Source organism: Saimiri boliviensis, chromosome 2, assembly GCF_048565385.1.
Source record: "Saimiri boliviensis isolate mSaiBol1 chromosome 2, mSaiBol1.pri, whole genome shotgun sequence".
NCBI lineage: Eukaryota > Metazoa > Chordata > Mammalia > Primates > Cebidae > Saimiri > Saimiri boliviensis.
The window spans coordinates 197,846,697-197,860,492 of record NC_133450.1 but is presented as its reverse complement, the minus strand read 5'-3'; the positions used below and the strand labels follow the sequence as shown (position 1 = coordinate 197,860,492).

Genomic DNA, 13,796 nt, shown 5'->3' with positions numbered 1-13,796 from the left:
CTCACTCTGTTGCCTAGGCTGGAATGAAATGGCGGGATCTCAGCTTATTGCAACCTTCGCCTCTTGGGCTCAAGCGATTCTCATGCCTCAGCCTCCCAAGTAGCTGGGACTGCAGGCGCCTGCCACCATGCCCAGTTGCCTTTTCTATTTTTAGTAGAGATGGGGTTTTACCATGTTGCCTAGCTGGTCTGGAACTGCTGAGCTCAAGTGATCCGCTCAAATTGGCCTCCAAAGTGCTGGGAATTAAAGGCATGAGTCACTGTGCCTGGCCCCATGTTGTAATTTAAAGTAAGATATATTTCTCTATGGGGATCTTTGCAACCCAAAGTAACTGGCTTAAAAAGTTAGAGAAGCTGACTTGTGCAGACTTTTGCAGCCTGTTGGTCTTTTTTGTGATAGGAGACATAGAGGGTGAAAGATTATTATAAATGTCACAAAAATTTATTACAAAACCATTTCCTTGGACTGTTTTGGGCTGCTTTACAAGGTAGAAATGCTCCCACTTTCAGTTAAAATGATTGAAATTTTTGGGGAAAAAAACGACTGTTTTTAGAAGACATAGTAACTTGTTCTGGTGCTGTGCCCATTCATTCCATTCATTTCAGTTTACTCATTAAACACTTACTGTGTACACAACCGGGTAAAATCCCTCTACTCACATAATGTCTGAATTACACTCAAAGTAGAATGAGGGGTTAGCCCTCATCATCTGACAATTAACAGCTCAGGTTTCAGCTTGACAGTATCTCTCTGGCAGGATTGGCAGCATGAGGGAGTGCAGGGAAATGCACCTTCAGAACTGTCCGCCATACTGCATCGCCTCCTGCTGTGTCGTGGTTGTCCCTTGTGGATCCATTGGTCTATGACCAGGTGCTGATTAAGTTGGCTTCTTTTTTTTTTTTTTCCCCACAATGAAAGAAATCTTTATCTCCTCTCCCCTGCAAAAAAATTCTATGGAATATTTTATGGATTAAGTTGGCTTCTACCAGGTGCTTTCTGCACATCTCTTTGGTTTGTGGAGCATCTAGGTCCTGGTCCTGCCCCTCTGCTGTTACTAAGAGACCTCTCTTCAAAATGGGGCTCTTAAATTAGAATGTAATGAGTGATCAGGACTGTTTTGTATCAAGGTGATTTTTGAGGAAGGCTTTGGGGTGAAATGACTTCCAAACATTTTGAAATGTGACTCTTACTTATTGAATGAAGCAGGGCCTTAATTGGAGTGTTGGGACTGATAATTCGCTTTGCATTAAGCAGCCTTTTTCTGTTGCTGCTTGGTTGAAATTTCAAGATTTGTGATGGTGGGTGGGTGTGACGTGTGTTGACATTGCACGTGGGCACTTAACGGCACCAAGAACTGCAGCAGCCAGATGCCAGGCCCAACATCAGGGGGAGAGAAACTGTTCTTTCAATATGTGCTTCTGTACCCAAAGTGGAATTACACGAGACACATATTTTGAAACATTTCTTCTTTTGTGTGTGTGTGTGTGTTGGCGGGGGGTCGGGGGGGCGGTTTCCCTGTTTCCAGCCAAGGGTATTGTGACTTTCTCCTGGGCCTCTTTCAGAATCTGCGTGATCTCTGGAAAGCGGTGTTGTGGCAACATGGGGAAAATGTGGCAGCATGGAGGGCCGGCTGGATCTGGGCTGGAATACTGCATTTGAGTATTTTACCGGCATTGATGTTGGATAGATTATTTGGTCCCCGTAAGCCTCGGTTTTCTCCTCTTCGATGTATAATTTGTTCGACTCTTTGTTGTGATTATTGGTTATACATACGAAGAGCCTGGCTGCAGCCTGGCACATAATAGGTACTCAGTAAATACAAGTTGATAATTTAATTGACATAAGTAATAGGAATTATGTCCTTGAAAACAATTGCTGTCATGATAGAAGTTTTCAGCCAGGTACAGTGGCTCACACTTGTAATCCCAGCACTTTAGGGGGCTGGGGTGAGTGGATCACTTGAGGACGGGAGTTCAAGACCAGCCTGGCCAACATGGCAAAACCCCCTCTCTACTAAAAATACAAAAATCTGCCAGGTGTGGTGGTGCACACCTGTAAACCCAGCTACTCAAGAGGCTGAGGCATGAGAATCACTTGAACCTGGGAGATGGAGTTTGCAGGGAGCTGAGATCATGCCACTCTACTCCAGTCAGGCCCCTGGCGACAGAGCAAGACTCTGTCTCAAAAAAAAAAATAAATAAAATAAAATAATAAGTTAAAAAAATGAAAAAACACAAGTTTTCTTCTGTAGATCACTGTTAGAACTCAGATCAAGCGAAGTGGTCCTGGCGAATATTTCAAAGAAAGACTGCATTCTTGTTCAGGCATCGTCAAGGCCTTTCACCCAAAGATTCTTTTTTATGCCTTAGTCTATGCCTTGTGTAAAAATTAATACTGGATGTCAGAATGCTGTTGTGTTTTTAAAGTTTCCTGGGATTAAGAGCAATTTCCATTAGGTGTTAGCTTTTACTTAAAAACCTATGCACTGAGCAATATTTACTGAGTGCTTATTGTGTGTCAGAAATTTTCTAGGTGCTGGACTGAACTCAAAAGATGGCCTTTTGATGCATACAAAGGTGGGTGGATAGATGAACTATCATCTGTGGGATAAATGCACTTACTCATGAGGGAGACTTGTTAGGGAGTGCTCATTGTATTTGTACTGTTGAGGTAACAACTTCTAGGAGGAGCTCAGGGCCACCTGGCGGGGGCTTCTCTTGTCTTGCTGCTCAGCAAGGTGCATTTGGCTATAGGGTGTGCTGGGCAGATGAACTTTTCCTAACTTTCCCTTGAAGTGAGCACGGGGCCGCTCTCCTGTCTCACAGAAACCTCCGCTCTGTTTTGGACTGCAGGAAGGAGCCATCGTAGTGGACCAGAACATTTTGGCCAGAGAGATTGATTTGCTTCTGTTGTCAAGGTCCTCGCTGATTGTATTGGCCTTTTTTATTGCTACTATATAAGAAGTCACCATATACTTAGTTTATCACCACATAAATCTATTATTTCATAAGGCCAGAGCTTACCTAGGTCTACTCTTAGAGTCTCACGGGGCTGATATCGAGGTGTTTGTGTGGGCTGTGTGTCTTTCTTGGGGGGATTCTTTTTGGTGGGCTCTGAAGATGAATCTGCCTTGGAGCTCATCCAGGATGTCAGCTGGATTCAGTTCCTTGCAGTTGTAGGACTGAAGTTCCCTTGCTGGCTGTCAGCAGGGGCTGGTCTTTGTTCCTAAAGGCTGCCATCATTCCTTCTTTTTAATATTACTGTTAAGTTCTGGGGTACGTGTGCAGAGCGTGCGTGTTTGTGACATAGATATACAGGTACCATGGTGGTTTGCAGCATCCTGCTCCTCTGCTTCTGCCCCCTCATCTACATGAGGTGTTTCTCCTAATGCTATTCTCCCTAGCCCCCATCCCCCAACAGGCCCTGGTATGTGATGTTCCCCTCCCTGTGTCTATGTGTTCTCATCATTTAACTCCCACTTATGAATGAGAACATGTGGCGTTTGGTTTTCTGTTCTTGTGTTAGTTTGCTGAGAATGATGGTTTCTGGCTTCATCCATGTCCCTGCAAAGGACATGAACTCATCATTTTTTATGGCTGCATAGTATTCCACGGTGTATATGTACTGGATTTTCTTTATCCAGTCTATCATTGGTGGGCATTTGGGTTGGTTCCAAGTCTTGCTATTAGGAACAGTGCTGCAGTAAACATATGTGTACCTGTGTCTTTATAATAGAATGATTTATAATCCTTTGGGTGTATACCCAGTAATGGGATTGCTGGGTCAAATGGTATTTCTAGTTCTAGATCCTTGAGGAATCACCACACTGTCATCCACAGTGGTTGCACTAATTTACACTCCCACCAACGCTGTGAAAGTGTTCCTGTTTCTCCACATCCTCTCCAGCATCTTGCCATCATTCCTTCTTACGCTTTTCATGTGGCCTCTCTCCTGCAAGTGGGTTGTGTATCTCTCACACTTTCAATCTCTGCCTCCTTCTGTCACATCTCTCTGTCTCTAGTCAGAGAAAGTTCTTTACTTTTAAGGGCTCGGGTGGTTAGTTTGGGCCTATTCACATAATACAGGATAATCTAGGTTCATAACTTTACTTAGATCTACACAGTGCATTTGCCATGAAATGTGCATATTCGCAGACTCCAGGATTGGGGCGTGGACATCTTGGGGTGGGGGGTGGCATTCAGCCCACTACAGCTCTCTTGATTGGAAACAATAATTGATCGTGTATTTGAAGTGTTTCCACAGTGCCATTGGCTTTTATTGAACCCTCTGCAGCTCTCTGCTTTATCTTGCCCATATTCTGAAAGTGACTCTGAAGCATTACCTGTTAGCCAGGCGTCCCCAAACTACGGCCCGTGGGCCGCATGCGGCCCCCTGAGGCCGTTTATCTGGCCCCCCGCCCCACTTCAGGAAGGGGCACCTCTTTCATTGGTGGTCAGTGAGAGGAGCACAGTATGTGGCGGCCCTCCAACGGTCTGAGGGATAGTGAACTGGCCCCCTGTGTAAAAAGTTTGGGGATGCCTGTGTTAGGGTTTTTAATGTACAAGCCATACAGAGATGACTTTGTGAGCAGAGCATCTCTGAACAAGGTATAAGAATTCATAAAAGAAAATCCATCAAATGTTTATTGTATGTCTGCTTTATACCAGCACTGTTCTAGGCACTGAAGTTCAACCACAAACAAGACAGATGTGATGCACTCGGAGCTTTCATTCTAGTGGGCATTGAGTAGCAGCCTTAAGGCTGAGACTGGGACTTTGAGGAATTCTTTGTAGGTCCTGGGTCTGCAGAGTGAGAGCTGTCCCCTCGTCCCAGTTCCACTGGTGACCTCTCCACTAGCTCCCTGACAGCAGCCTTTGCCAACACAGACACTGTAGACCGTACTGGGAGGAATGTGGGATTGAATGAGTTAAACGGGCTCTATCCCTGGCTCACCATTGTCTCACTGATGTGAAAATGGTGTCTGATCCTTGAACTTGGAAGGGCAGGCGTGCAGATTTAGCTCTACCTCAATAGCGTGGAGAAAAAAGGAAGTTATTTTTGTGGAGCCAGCGGTTTCACAGAAACTGTTCACATGTCTTCCAGTGCGCCCAGCACATTCCCACCAAGGTGGAACTTGGTTCATGAGAGAAAGAAGGTAATGTGAGGGTACCCCGAGGCTCCCAGCGGACAAGTCATCTCATAGCTGGGCTGTGTATAGATAGGAGCAGATGGATAAGGAGTGAACAAAGTCATGCTTGTCTTGAGGGGTCTTTATTTAGCTTACAAGGACCCAGAATACAGATGGGGCTTGTTATCTTCTGCATCACGGCTTTTTAGGGCAAGATACTGCAACTTGTTTCATGTTGTCCTTAAAGTGTCTGTGTGGCTTTTTGCAGGAGAGAACATTTGGTCTTTGTGTTTTCCTGTCTGGAACCCAGACTTTTGTTAGAAAGTATCAGATTTTGCTTGGCTTTGTGTGATTTTACTGCCCACCGGCTTACTTGCTTTCTCCCAGCAAGCAGCCGCAATCCTCATGGTTTGGTGTTCCGTGGAATGACACGCTGTGTAGATTTATGCTTCGGACTCTCTGTTCACCTGATTCTTAACGGGAAAAGAGCACTAGCTGGAAGATATGACTACTCAACTCCATCTGTACAGTACTTTTACCTTAGCTATACTATTTCTTCCTTGAAAATTACTGCCATACCTAAGATACAGGTTTAATGTTTTCCCCCTGAATTATGTGGTAGTAGATGTATTTAACTATATTTAGAAACAGCAAAAAGTAAAGTGGTGGAATGCATTAAACACGTCAAATTTAAAAGCTAATAATTGTTGAATTATTTTTTAAAAGATTAGAACGTTCCTTAGAAATTGTTTTATAATTTCCTACTTCAATAAAAAAAATTAAAATGTTTCCCAGAAGAAATCTTTACTGTCAAATAAATCACTGGAAAGAGTTAGTGATTACTTCTGGGTGGTGATAGTCTTTGATTTGTGGTTTACTTGTTTTCGGTTTGAGCTAAAACATACTAATTCCAGCCTGAATTGGATTTTGCATATGGGTAAAGTGAAGTAGAGATTTATGTCTACTTTATGAAGATATTTAAGGGACATTTGAAATGTTTCAGTGAACACATTGCAACATGCATTCCCAGGAGGAAAACAAAGTCATGTATTGTGTTGAAAATACCATTCCAATATATGTATACCCACATCTCATTTTATTTAATCATAGAATTCCTGAAAAATTTGATGTACATGAAGTTTTTAGTAACTGAAAATATTTTCAATTGCGTTTTAATTGCACAGATGTGTTTTCTACTTCTGTTTAGCTGTGACTCCTAAAGCACTAGTAATGTTATCGTCCAGTCTTCATTTTATGTAGTGATAATGGATTAACAAACATATTCATTCATTTAGTAAACATTTATTGAGCCCTAATCAGTGCCATGCTCTGGGCCAGGGAGGCAATCATGTGCAAGGTCCAGCCCTCTCTGTTTCTGTCCTGGTTGGGGAATGGGTGGGACAGACCAGGAAAGGAGCAGCTGCTGTGTAGAGCAGGAGACTCTCTGCGGGGTGCGATGCAGGCCCTGAAGGGGCCTCCTACTGCTGTCTTTCCAGTGAGGAAGGAAGCATCCTCTAAGGAAGGACCTAAAGAATGGATGTCAGCCAGGTAAAGGACAGGGAGTAGAATGTTCCAGGTAGAGGACATAGTATGTGCATTGGTCCAGAGAGGAGAGGGAAAAGAAGGTGGCATTTAGGGGAACTGTATCTGATGGACATAGTTCCGCATGGAGCAGATATAGCTGTGGGGAGTTTGATGGGAGAAGGAACAATGAGATATGATGCTGCAGAGGTGGGCAAAGGTCAGCTGAGGCAGGTCTGTCTTCATGCACCATGTGAGGATACAGGGCCTCATTCTCAGAGCAAGGGGAGCCATTAAAGGCTCCACAGACTGACTTGATGAGGTGAATGCAAAACAGCATTTGTGTGACTGTGAATGACCTCTGGAGCGGAACTCCCATTAGTGCATCTCCCATCCTACTCCTGCGCTTCTCCCTTTTCGTTTTTCTTCTAGAAACACTTACTGGGTGGCTAATTGTTGCATGCCCAGAACTGTGCTAGATATACTGAGATGAAATAAGACACCATCTCAAAGATTAAAGCCAAAGCTTACAGCCTTTAAAAGTTTTCTTCAGCCCCTCTTGACTTAAGTCAGAAGCTCATGAGGATGGAAAGAATATAATAAAGCCATCTCTTAGACCCCGAAAGAATGTGGCACAACAACCTTTGTCTTTCTGGGGCCAGTGTAGCAGAATGTCATGCTCTTAGGAAACGTTGTATGTTTTGATTAACACATTTTGCAGAAGTGGGTGGGAGCTCTTAAGTAATACAGTAAGCATTTGCGCATTCTTCCTCTAATATTACAGTATTAAGTTATGGCCCAAAAATATTGACTCATACATGAATTCCTGTTAGCTTAACTCAGAAAGTATAGTCCCTCACTAAAGGTTTTATTTTTTTTTTCTTTTTCCCATTTCCTTTACTTCATATAAGAAAGTCACTTGCCTCCTGGGTGCAGTGGAGAATCATAGCCAAGAGAATGTTTTTGGTTAGAAAAATAATAGTAGGAATTCCAAGCTGTGAATTGTTTACTGAAGCTCTTTGGAAAGAGGATTTGGCAAGCTTTGTCTGCCTTCGTGCAGTAAGCGCGAGCAGAGGAGCACAGCTAATAGTAGGTGTAGACACATGATTCTTGGACCATATTTTGTGTTCTAGCTTCAAGGCATGAATTCTTTCCTGGGGTTAATTTTATTCAAGGAAGTTATCTGTCTGTTAGATCTTATATGTGCTCAGGCTAACATAGATTCTTTACCCTTCCTTTGTTCCTGCCCAACTGTCCTTCCTCTTTTATTTTTCCACTGAATTAAAAAGAAAGTTATGGAATAGTTTCAGTGTGAAAATAGGTACAGAGAATAACATGAAGAACACTCCTGGCTGGGCGTGGTGGCCCACGCCTGCAGTCCCAACACTTTGGGAGTCCAAGGCGGGTGGATCTCTTGAGATCAGGAGTTGGAGACCAGCCTGGCCAACATGGTCAAAACCCATCTCTACTAAAAATACAAAAACTAGGGCCGGGCGCGGTGGCTCAAGCCTGTAATCCCAGCACTTTGGGAGGCCGAGGCGGGTGGATCACGAGGTCAAGAGATCGAGACCATCCTGGTCAACATGGTGAAACCCCGTCTCTACTAAAAACACAAAAAAGTAGCTGGGCATGGTGGCGCGTGCCTGTAATCCCAGCTCAGGAGGCTGAGGCAGGAGAATTGCCTGAACCCAGGAGGCGGAGGTTGCGGTGAGCCGAGATCGCGCCATTGCACTCCAGCCTAGATAACAAGAGCGAAACTCCGTCTCAAAAAAAAAAAAAAAAAAAAATACAAAAACTAGCCAGGCATGGTGGTGAGCATCTGTAATCCCAGCTATTCGGGAGAGGCAGAAGAACTGCTTGAACCCGAGAGGCAGAGGTTGCAGTGAGCCGAGATCGCAGCACTGCACTCCAGTGACAGAGTGAGATTCTGTCTCAAAAAAAAAAAAAAAAAAAAATGAACACTGCTGTACCATCATCCATCATTTTGCCATGCTGACTTCTGGTTCTTTTTAAGAAATAAAACATTACAGGTACAGCTGATGCCACCTTTGTTTCACTAGCTCTTTTTTCAGAAATAACTCCTGTCTTGCAGTTGGATGTTTTTATCCTCTATATCATGTATACTTACATCCTGTGAATAACAATATTCGGTACTGGCCTGAGTGTGCGCACGTTGTGTAAGTGTGCACACTGGCCTGCCACTTCATTCAGGGATTATGTTCTTGAGATTTATCAATGTTGATACATGTGGAATCTGGTTAATTTTAGACGCAGTATTCTATTTTTATAGTGAACTTTAAAAAACCCCTTGCTTCTAGTCTTTGGCTTATTTTTTCAGGTTATGGGATATTTGGATGCACAGAAAAGTAAAATTAAGTCATAAGCAAAATATCTGGACTAATCCAAGCCTTAAACTTGATGCGGAATTTGCATTGTGTGTGTTTTGCTAACCCTGTGGTATCAACCCATGCTTGCTGTGTAACTCCAGCCAGTATTCTTTTGAAAATAGAAATTTGTTTGTATCGACTACAGGTTTCCAATATTGTTGGTGAATACAGAGCACTTAATCTCAGATAAGGGACTAGTTTAAAAAGGATTCTAACAATGGCATTGACCACTCTACCTTACTACTTATGGATGGGTTCAGCCAATGTTTCTGATAGAGACCGAATCCCATAACAGTCAAATTAAACAAGGAAATAAACCCACAGGACAGGCTGCTGATAAGAAGATCATTTCATAAGATACGGCATCGAATTGGTGTCTGCTAATGTAAAGGTCTGTTGGCCACAGCAAATTTAACACGGACCGATGTTTACATCTGTGGTCAACTACATTCCTGGGTTAAACTGTCATGCTGTTGGCTCAGCTGTGTGCCTGGAGTTTTGCTGAAGTGTGGAGCTTTTAAAACAACAAGAATAAGCTTGCTCCAGAGTTAAGATATCTAATCTAAAAATTCTAAAGGAAAAACTGTTGCCCATGAAGATGTAATTTTATTCAGATGGAGAAGACGTATGATAAAAACAACAGACGCATTCACTGGTTTGTATCCTTCAGGGGACAGATGACTGGCAAAGGTGATAATGGGTGAACATTGGGTCAGGTTTTTAGAAACATCTGCACTTGGTGACTGCTGTACCTAATTGGTGTGACAAACCTGGCTCCCCATGTGTTTGGCACCATCTTGGAGCCTACTCAAAGCCAGGTGAACGGAGTGGCCTCTTCACTGCTTCGGAGTCTGAAGCAGATAGGAGGATGTGGACCAGACGTTGAATGTACCACCAGGCACGTTGGCGCAAAGCATACTGGGAAGGGAGGCTTTGTGAACATGGTGCTGCTTCTCAAACATTAGTGTGCAAAAGAATCTGCTGAGGGTATCACACTCTTAAACTTCTTATCCAGTAGGTCTCAGGTGGCTGAGAATCTGCATTTTGTTTTGTTTTGTTGTTTTTTTCCCTGAGACCAAGTCTCACTGTGTTGCCCAGGCTGGAGTGCATTGGCACAGTCTTGGCTCATTGCAGCCTTCACCTCCCAAGTTCAAGCAGTTTTCCTGCCTCAGCCTCCCTAGTAACTGGGATTACAAGCATGTGCCACCACACCTAGGTAGTTTCTGTATTTTTAGTAGAGAGGGGGTTTTGCCATGTTGGCCAGGCTAGATTCACCTGATTCAGCCTCCCAAAGTGCTGGGATTACAGGCGTCAGCCACTGCGCTGGGCCTGAATCTGCATATTTAACAAGCACCACAGATGGTTCTGATACAGTAGCTCCCCAGATCTCACTGTGTTGGTGAGTCCCAGTCATTCACAACTCTGCCATAATTTTGGTCCTATTCAGTGCAGCTAGTACCATTTTTAGTTAATATTTTCTTGAAATAAAGTCAGTTCTTTTAAATGATTAAATTTATAAGGGAAACTATACTTCTGTTGTAAAAACAACATACCTGCCTTAAAGAGAAGGTACATAATAAATATACATTAAGATAAAGATGCGTATGTCTGTGTGTGTGCACATGTAAGTATACACATACACACCATAGCTACTCATGAATTTTCCTTTAGGTTTTTCAACTTGAATGTCAACTTTAAGGCCAGTTAATGTAAGATATATGTGTGTATATAGGTTTATACATACTGACATATACATAAATACATGCAAGGATGCATATAGTATATCTACATACAAGTGATTACGCAAATAGTGTATATTTAATTCACTTAGTATTATCTTTTATTTTGCAGTTTAGCAAACGCTCAGTACAAGCAAAGGATTAGAAGGGGAGAAAGGCATTTTATCCCCAGCCTTTCAGGAATTAGGATGAGGATGTCTTCATCTGGCAGTGAGGCATAATTAGACTATTAGAAATAGCTGGCTGGGTGTGGTGGTTCACACCTGTAATCCCAGCACTTTGGGTGGCCAAGGCGGGCAAATCACAAGGTCAGGAGTTTGAGACCAGCCTGGCCAACATGAGACCGCCCCTGCAATCTCTACTAAAAAGTACAAAAATTAGCTGGACATGGTGGCAGGTGCCTGTAGTCCCAGCTACTTGGAAGGCTGAGGCAGGAGAATTGCTTGAGCCAGGGAGGTGGAGGTTGCAATGAGCTGAGATTGCAGTACTGCACTCCAGCCTGGGTGAAAAAGTGACAATCTGAAAAAAAAAAAAAAATAGAAAAGAAAGGAAATAGCACGGTGGAATGTGGCGGATGTGCTGTGTGATGATAGCTGTAACTCTCTGCCTAGCAGAGGAAGGACATTCCGATAGGCGAAAAAGTTCAAGACCTTGCCAAGAAAGAGAGAAAGGATATTTGTCTTTTTAAGAACTTGAAAACCCTGTTTGTAGACAAGAGCCCTCCAGTTTTGGCAGTAAACTTTCAGGTAAGGGAAGAAAACGGCAGGGGATGGCATTATTGACAGTTGTGAGGACTTACCATGTGCCAGGCGCTGTGCGAGGAACCTTGTACATATCTTCTAGTTTTAGTGCTCATAAAAACTCTGTGATTGTGCACAGCATTTTAAACTTTGCTGTATCGCGGAGAAAATGGAAGGATGGGGAATTCGAGTCATTTGCTCAGGGTTCTGTAGCTACCTCAGGTTCCCATGTCTGCAGAATTGGGGCATAGGGTGATGGGGGAGAGTAAGTCACAAGAATTCTAAGAATCTTATTTCCACTCAGTCTTTATAAAAGAAGTGGATTAACTACCACATTTTAAGTTTTTACTTAAATTTACATTACGTCAATCTGGCATTTCTGGTTTCGCCCTGGTTTGTTGTTTTGTTTTGTTTTGCTAAACAATCTTGAACATGTGTCATCTTGTAGGCCTAATGTTAAACACAAAAACACTTTACCTCCTATAGCTTTCAGTTGATGTCTGTCAGTCTGCGATAGTTTTCCAGGCAGCAAGTTCTCTGTAGGCTCGGCTTCCAGTGTGTTAACCTTTAGTTATAAGGCAAACCCAAAGGGAGAAAGTAGGAACAAAACACCTCACCTGTTGTTGCTCATGAGTTACTCTCGATGGAAGGAACAATCATGAACACCGTCTGCGTGTTGTATCACAGAGGCCTCCCTGAGTCTAGCGTTTAAGGGAGACCACGTGGGCCCCTCTAAGGACTGTGAATGTGGGAAGACTGGGACTCTGGTGAAGAATACATTCCCGAAGAGATCAGCTGGACAAGTTCTTCCATAGGACCTTTAGGCAGGGTTTCTCAGAAATGCCCATTCAGGATTATGCTTGGATATTGTAATGATCAGAATGATACTCAATCTCTTCTACATTTGGAGTTCTCTTGAAAAAAACAAAAACAAAAAACATCCCAGGCCACTATTTCTCAGAGAAAGTCACAGCCACTTCCAGGCATTTTCTTGTGTAGTCTACATTACAATTTCACAGCAGTCTCTGATATGAAAAATGTCAAAATAGCCCAACCTTGTCTAGATTTCAGAGATGTCTGACATGATACTGAATAAAACAATACCCATAGAAACATCAGGAAAGGTAGATTTCCCCTGGAGACTTTTTTCCTACTTGACAAATAAGAGTGATGAAACTGACCCCATGTCTTTTTCTCTTTGGAAGCTTAAACACTCAGAACCCAACTTGAGGCTCCTCAGCTATAGCAATTCTGATTTCATAGTCTGTAAATTACTGTTCTCTTTTTTCTTTAGCTTATGCTTTCGACCCTGATTTATCTTTTCCCTGTTCTAATGAATTATTGTCTTATATCTGCTGTGCAGTTAGGTAACATATAACTAAATTAAATATATGAATTAAATATATGAATTGATACATACAAAGATTTGACTAAAACTAGACATAAAAATAAGCGTTCTTCATTAAATTTCCAGTGTTAGAAAAGTGACAGAATTCCATCTTTCCTACTTTTGACAGCTTTAAACTTTATATTTTCTTCCTTTCTTTGAGCCATCATTAACTTGCTTCTCAAAGCCATTCCCATATTAGCCCATCTTGCAGACTCAGACAGATTTGGAAATTTGCAGTCAGAGTTGTATTGGACACATCCCCCCAGCCCACATGAGATCCTTTTTATCTATTGCATGTGAACTAGTTTTAAGTAAAATATTCCTACATCATTTAAAACCATTAATCAAAGAATGATTTTGAAAAAAACAAAATGCAAACTTACAGTTAGAAATAATTGTAGTGTTTTTAGTTTTGGTTAGAAATCTGTTTCTTGTTTGTTAAACTCAAGATTGTGAACAGTTTTAATTCACTTGTTTATTTCCAGTAGAGATTTCAGGTTTACATTTGGGCTCAGAAACAACGTTTTCTCTCTCATTACAGAAAGGACTAAACTCTACGTCTCCCCTCCCGGGCAAGGAGCTGGCTGAAGCCACAAAAACATTGCTGCATAGTCTGGGGACTCTGGCCCAGGAGGTAAGTTGTGTCTTTCCAGTACCAGAAAGTGGACCGTCCACTGTATCAGTTTTTTTCAATTCAGAGTTTGCCAAGAGGCCCTTTAGATTTTAATATCACATGAGATGAAATACCAATTTTCGAAGCATAGGTGATCTAAAAAATAATGTTTTGATTTCCTTATTTTAGAAATGAAGAAACCAAAACTCTTAGATGTCTCAGAGCTAATAAATTAGGGGCCAACAGCTGGATATCTAGTTTAGAACCTTCTCCATTTT

The 13,796-nt window shown here is 42.4% G+C and overlaps 1 protein-coding gene across 4 annotated transcripts in view; it reads left to right on the top strand.

Annotated features, from left to right (window-relative positions):
* The window catches only part of ABCA1 (ATP binding cassette subfamily A member 1), a 157,060-nt gene that overhangs the window by 71,666 nt on the left and 71,598 nt on the right, over window positions 1-13,796 (top strand). For all 4 annotated transcript variants that reach the window (XM_003925261.4, XM_074395116.1, XM_074395115.1 and 1 more), the window contains one exon: window positions 13,447-13,539. In XM_003925261.4, the coding sequence (XP_003925310.1) occupies window positions 13,447-13,539 (93 nt within the window). The remainder of the gene's footprint in view (window positions 1-13,446; window positions 13,540-13,796) is intronic.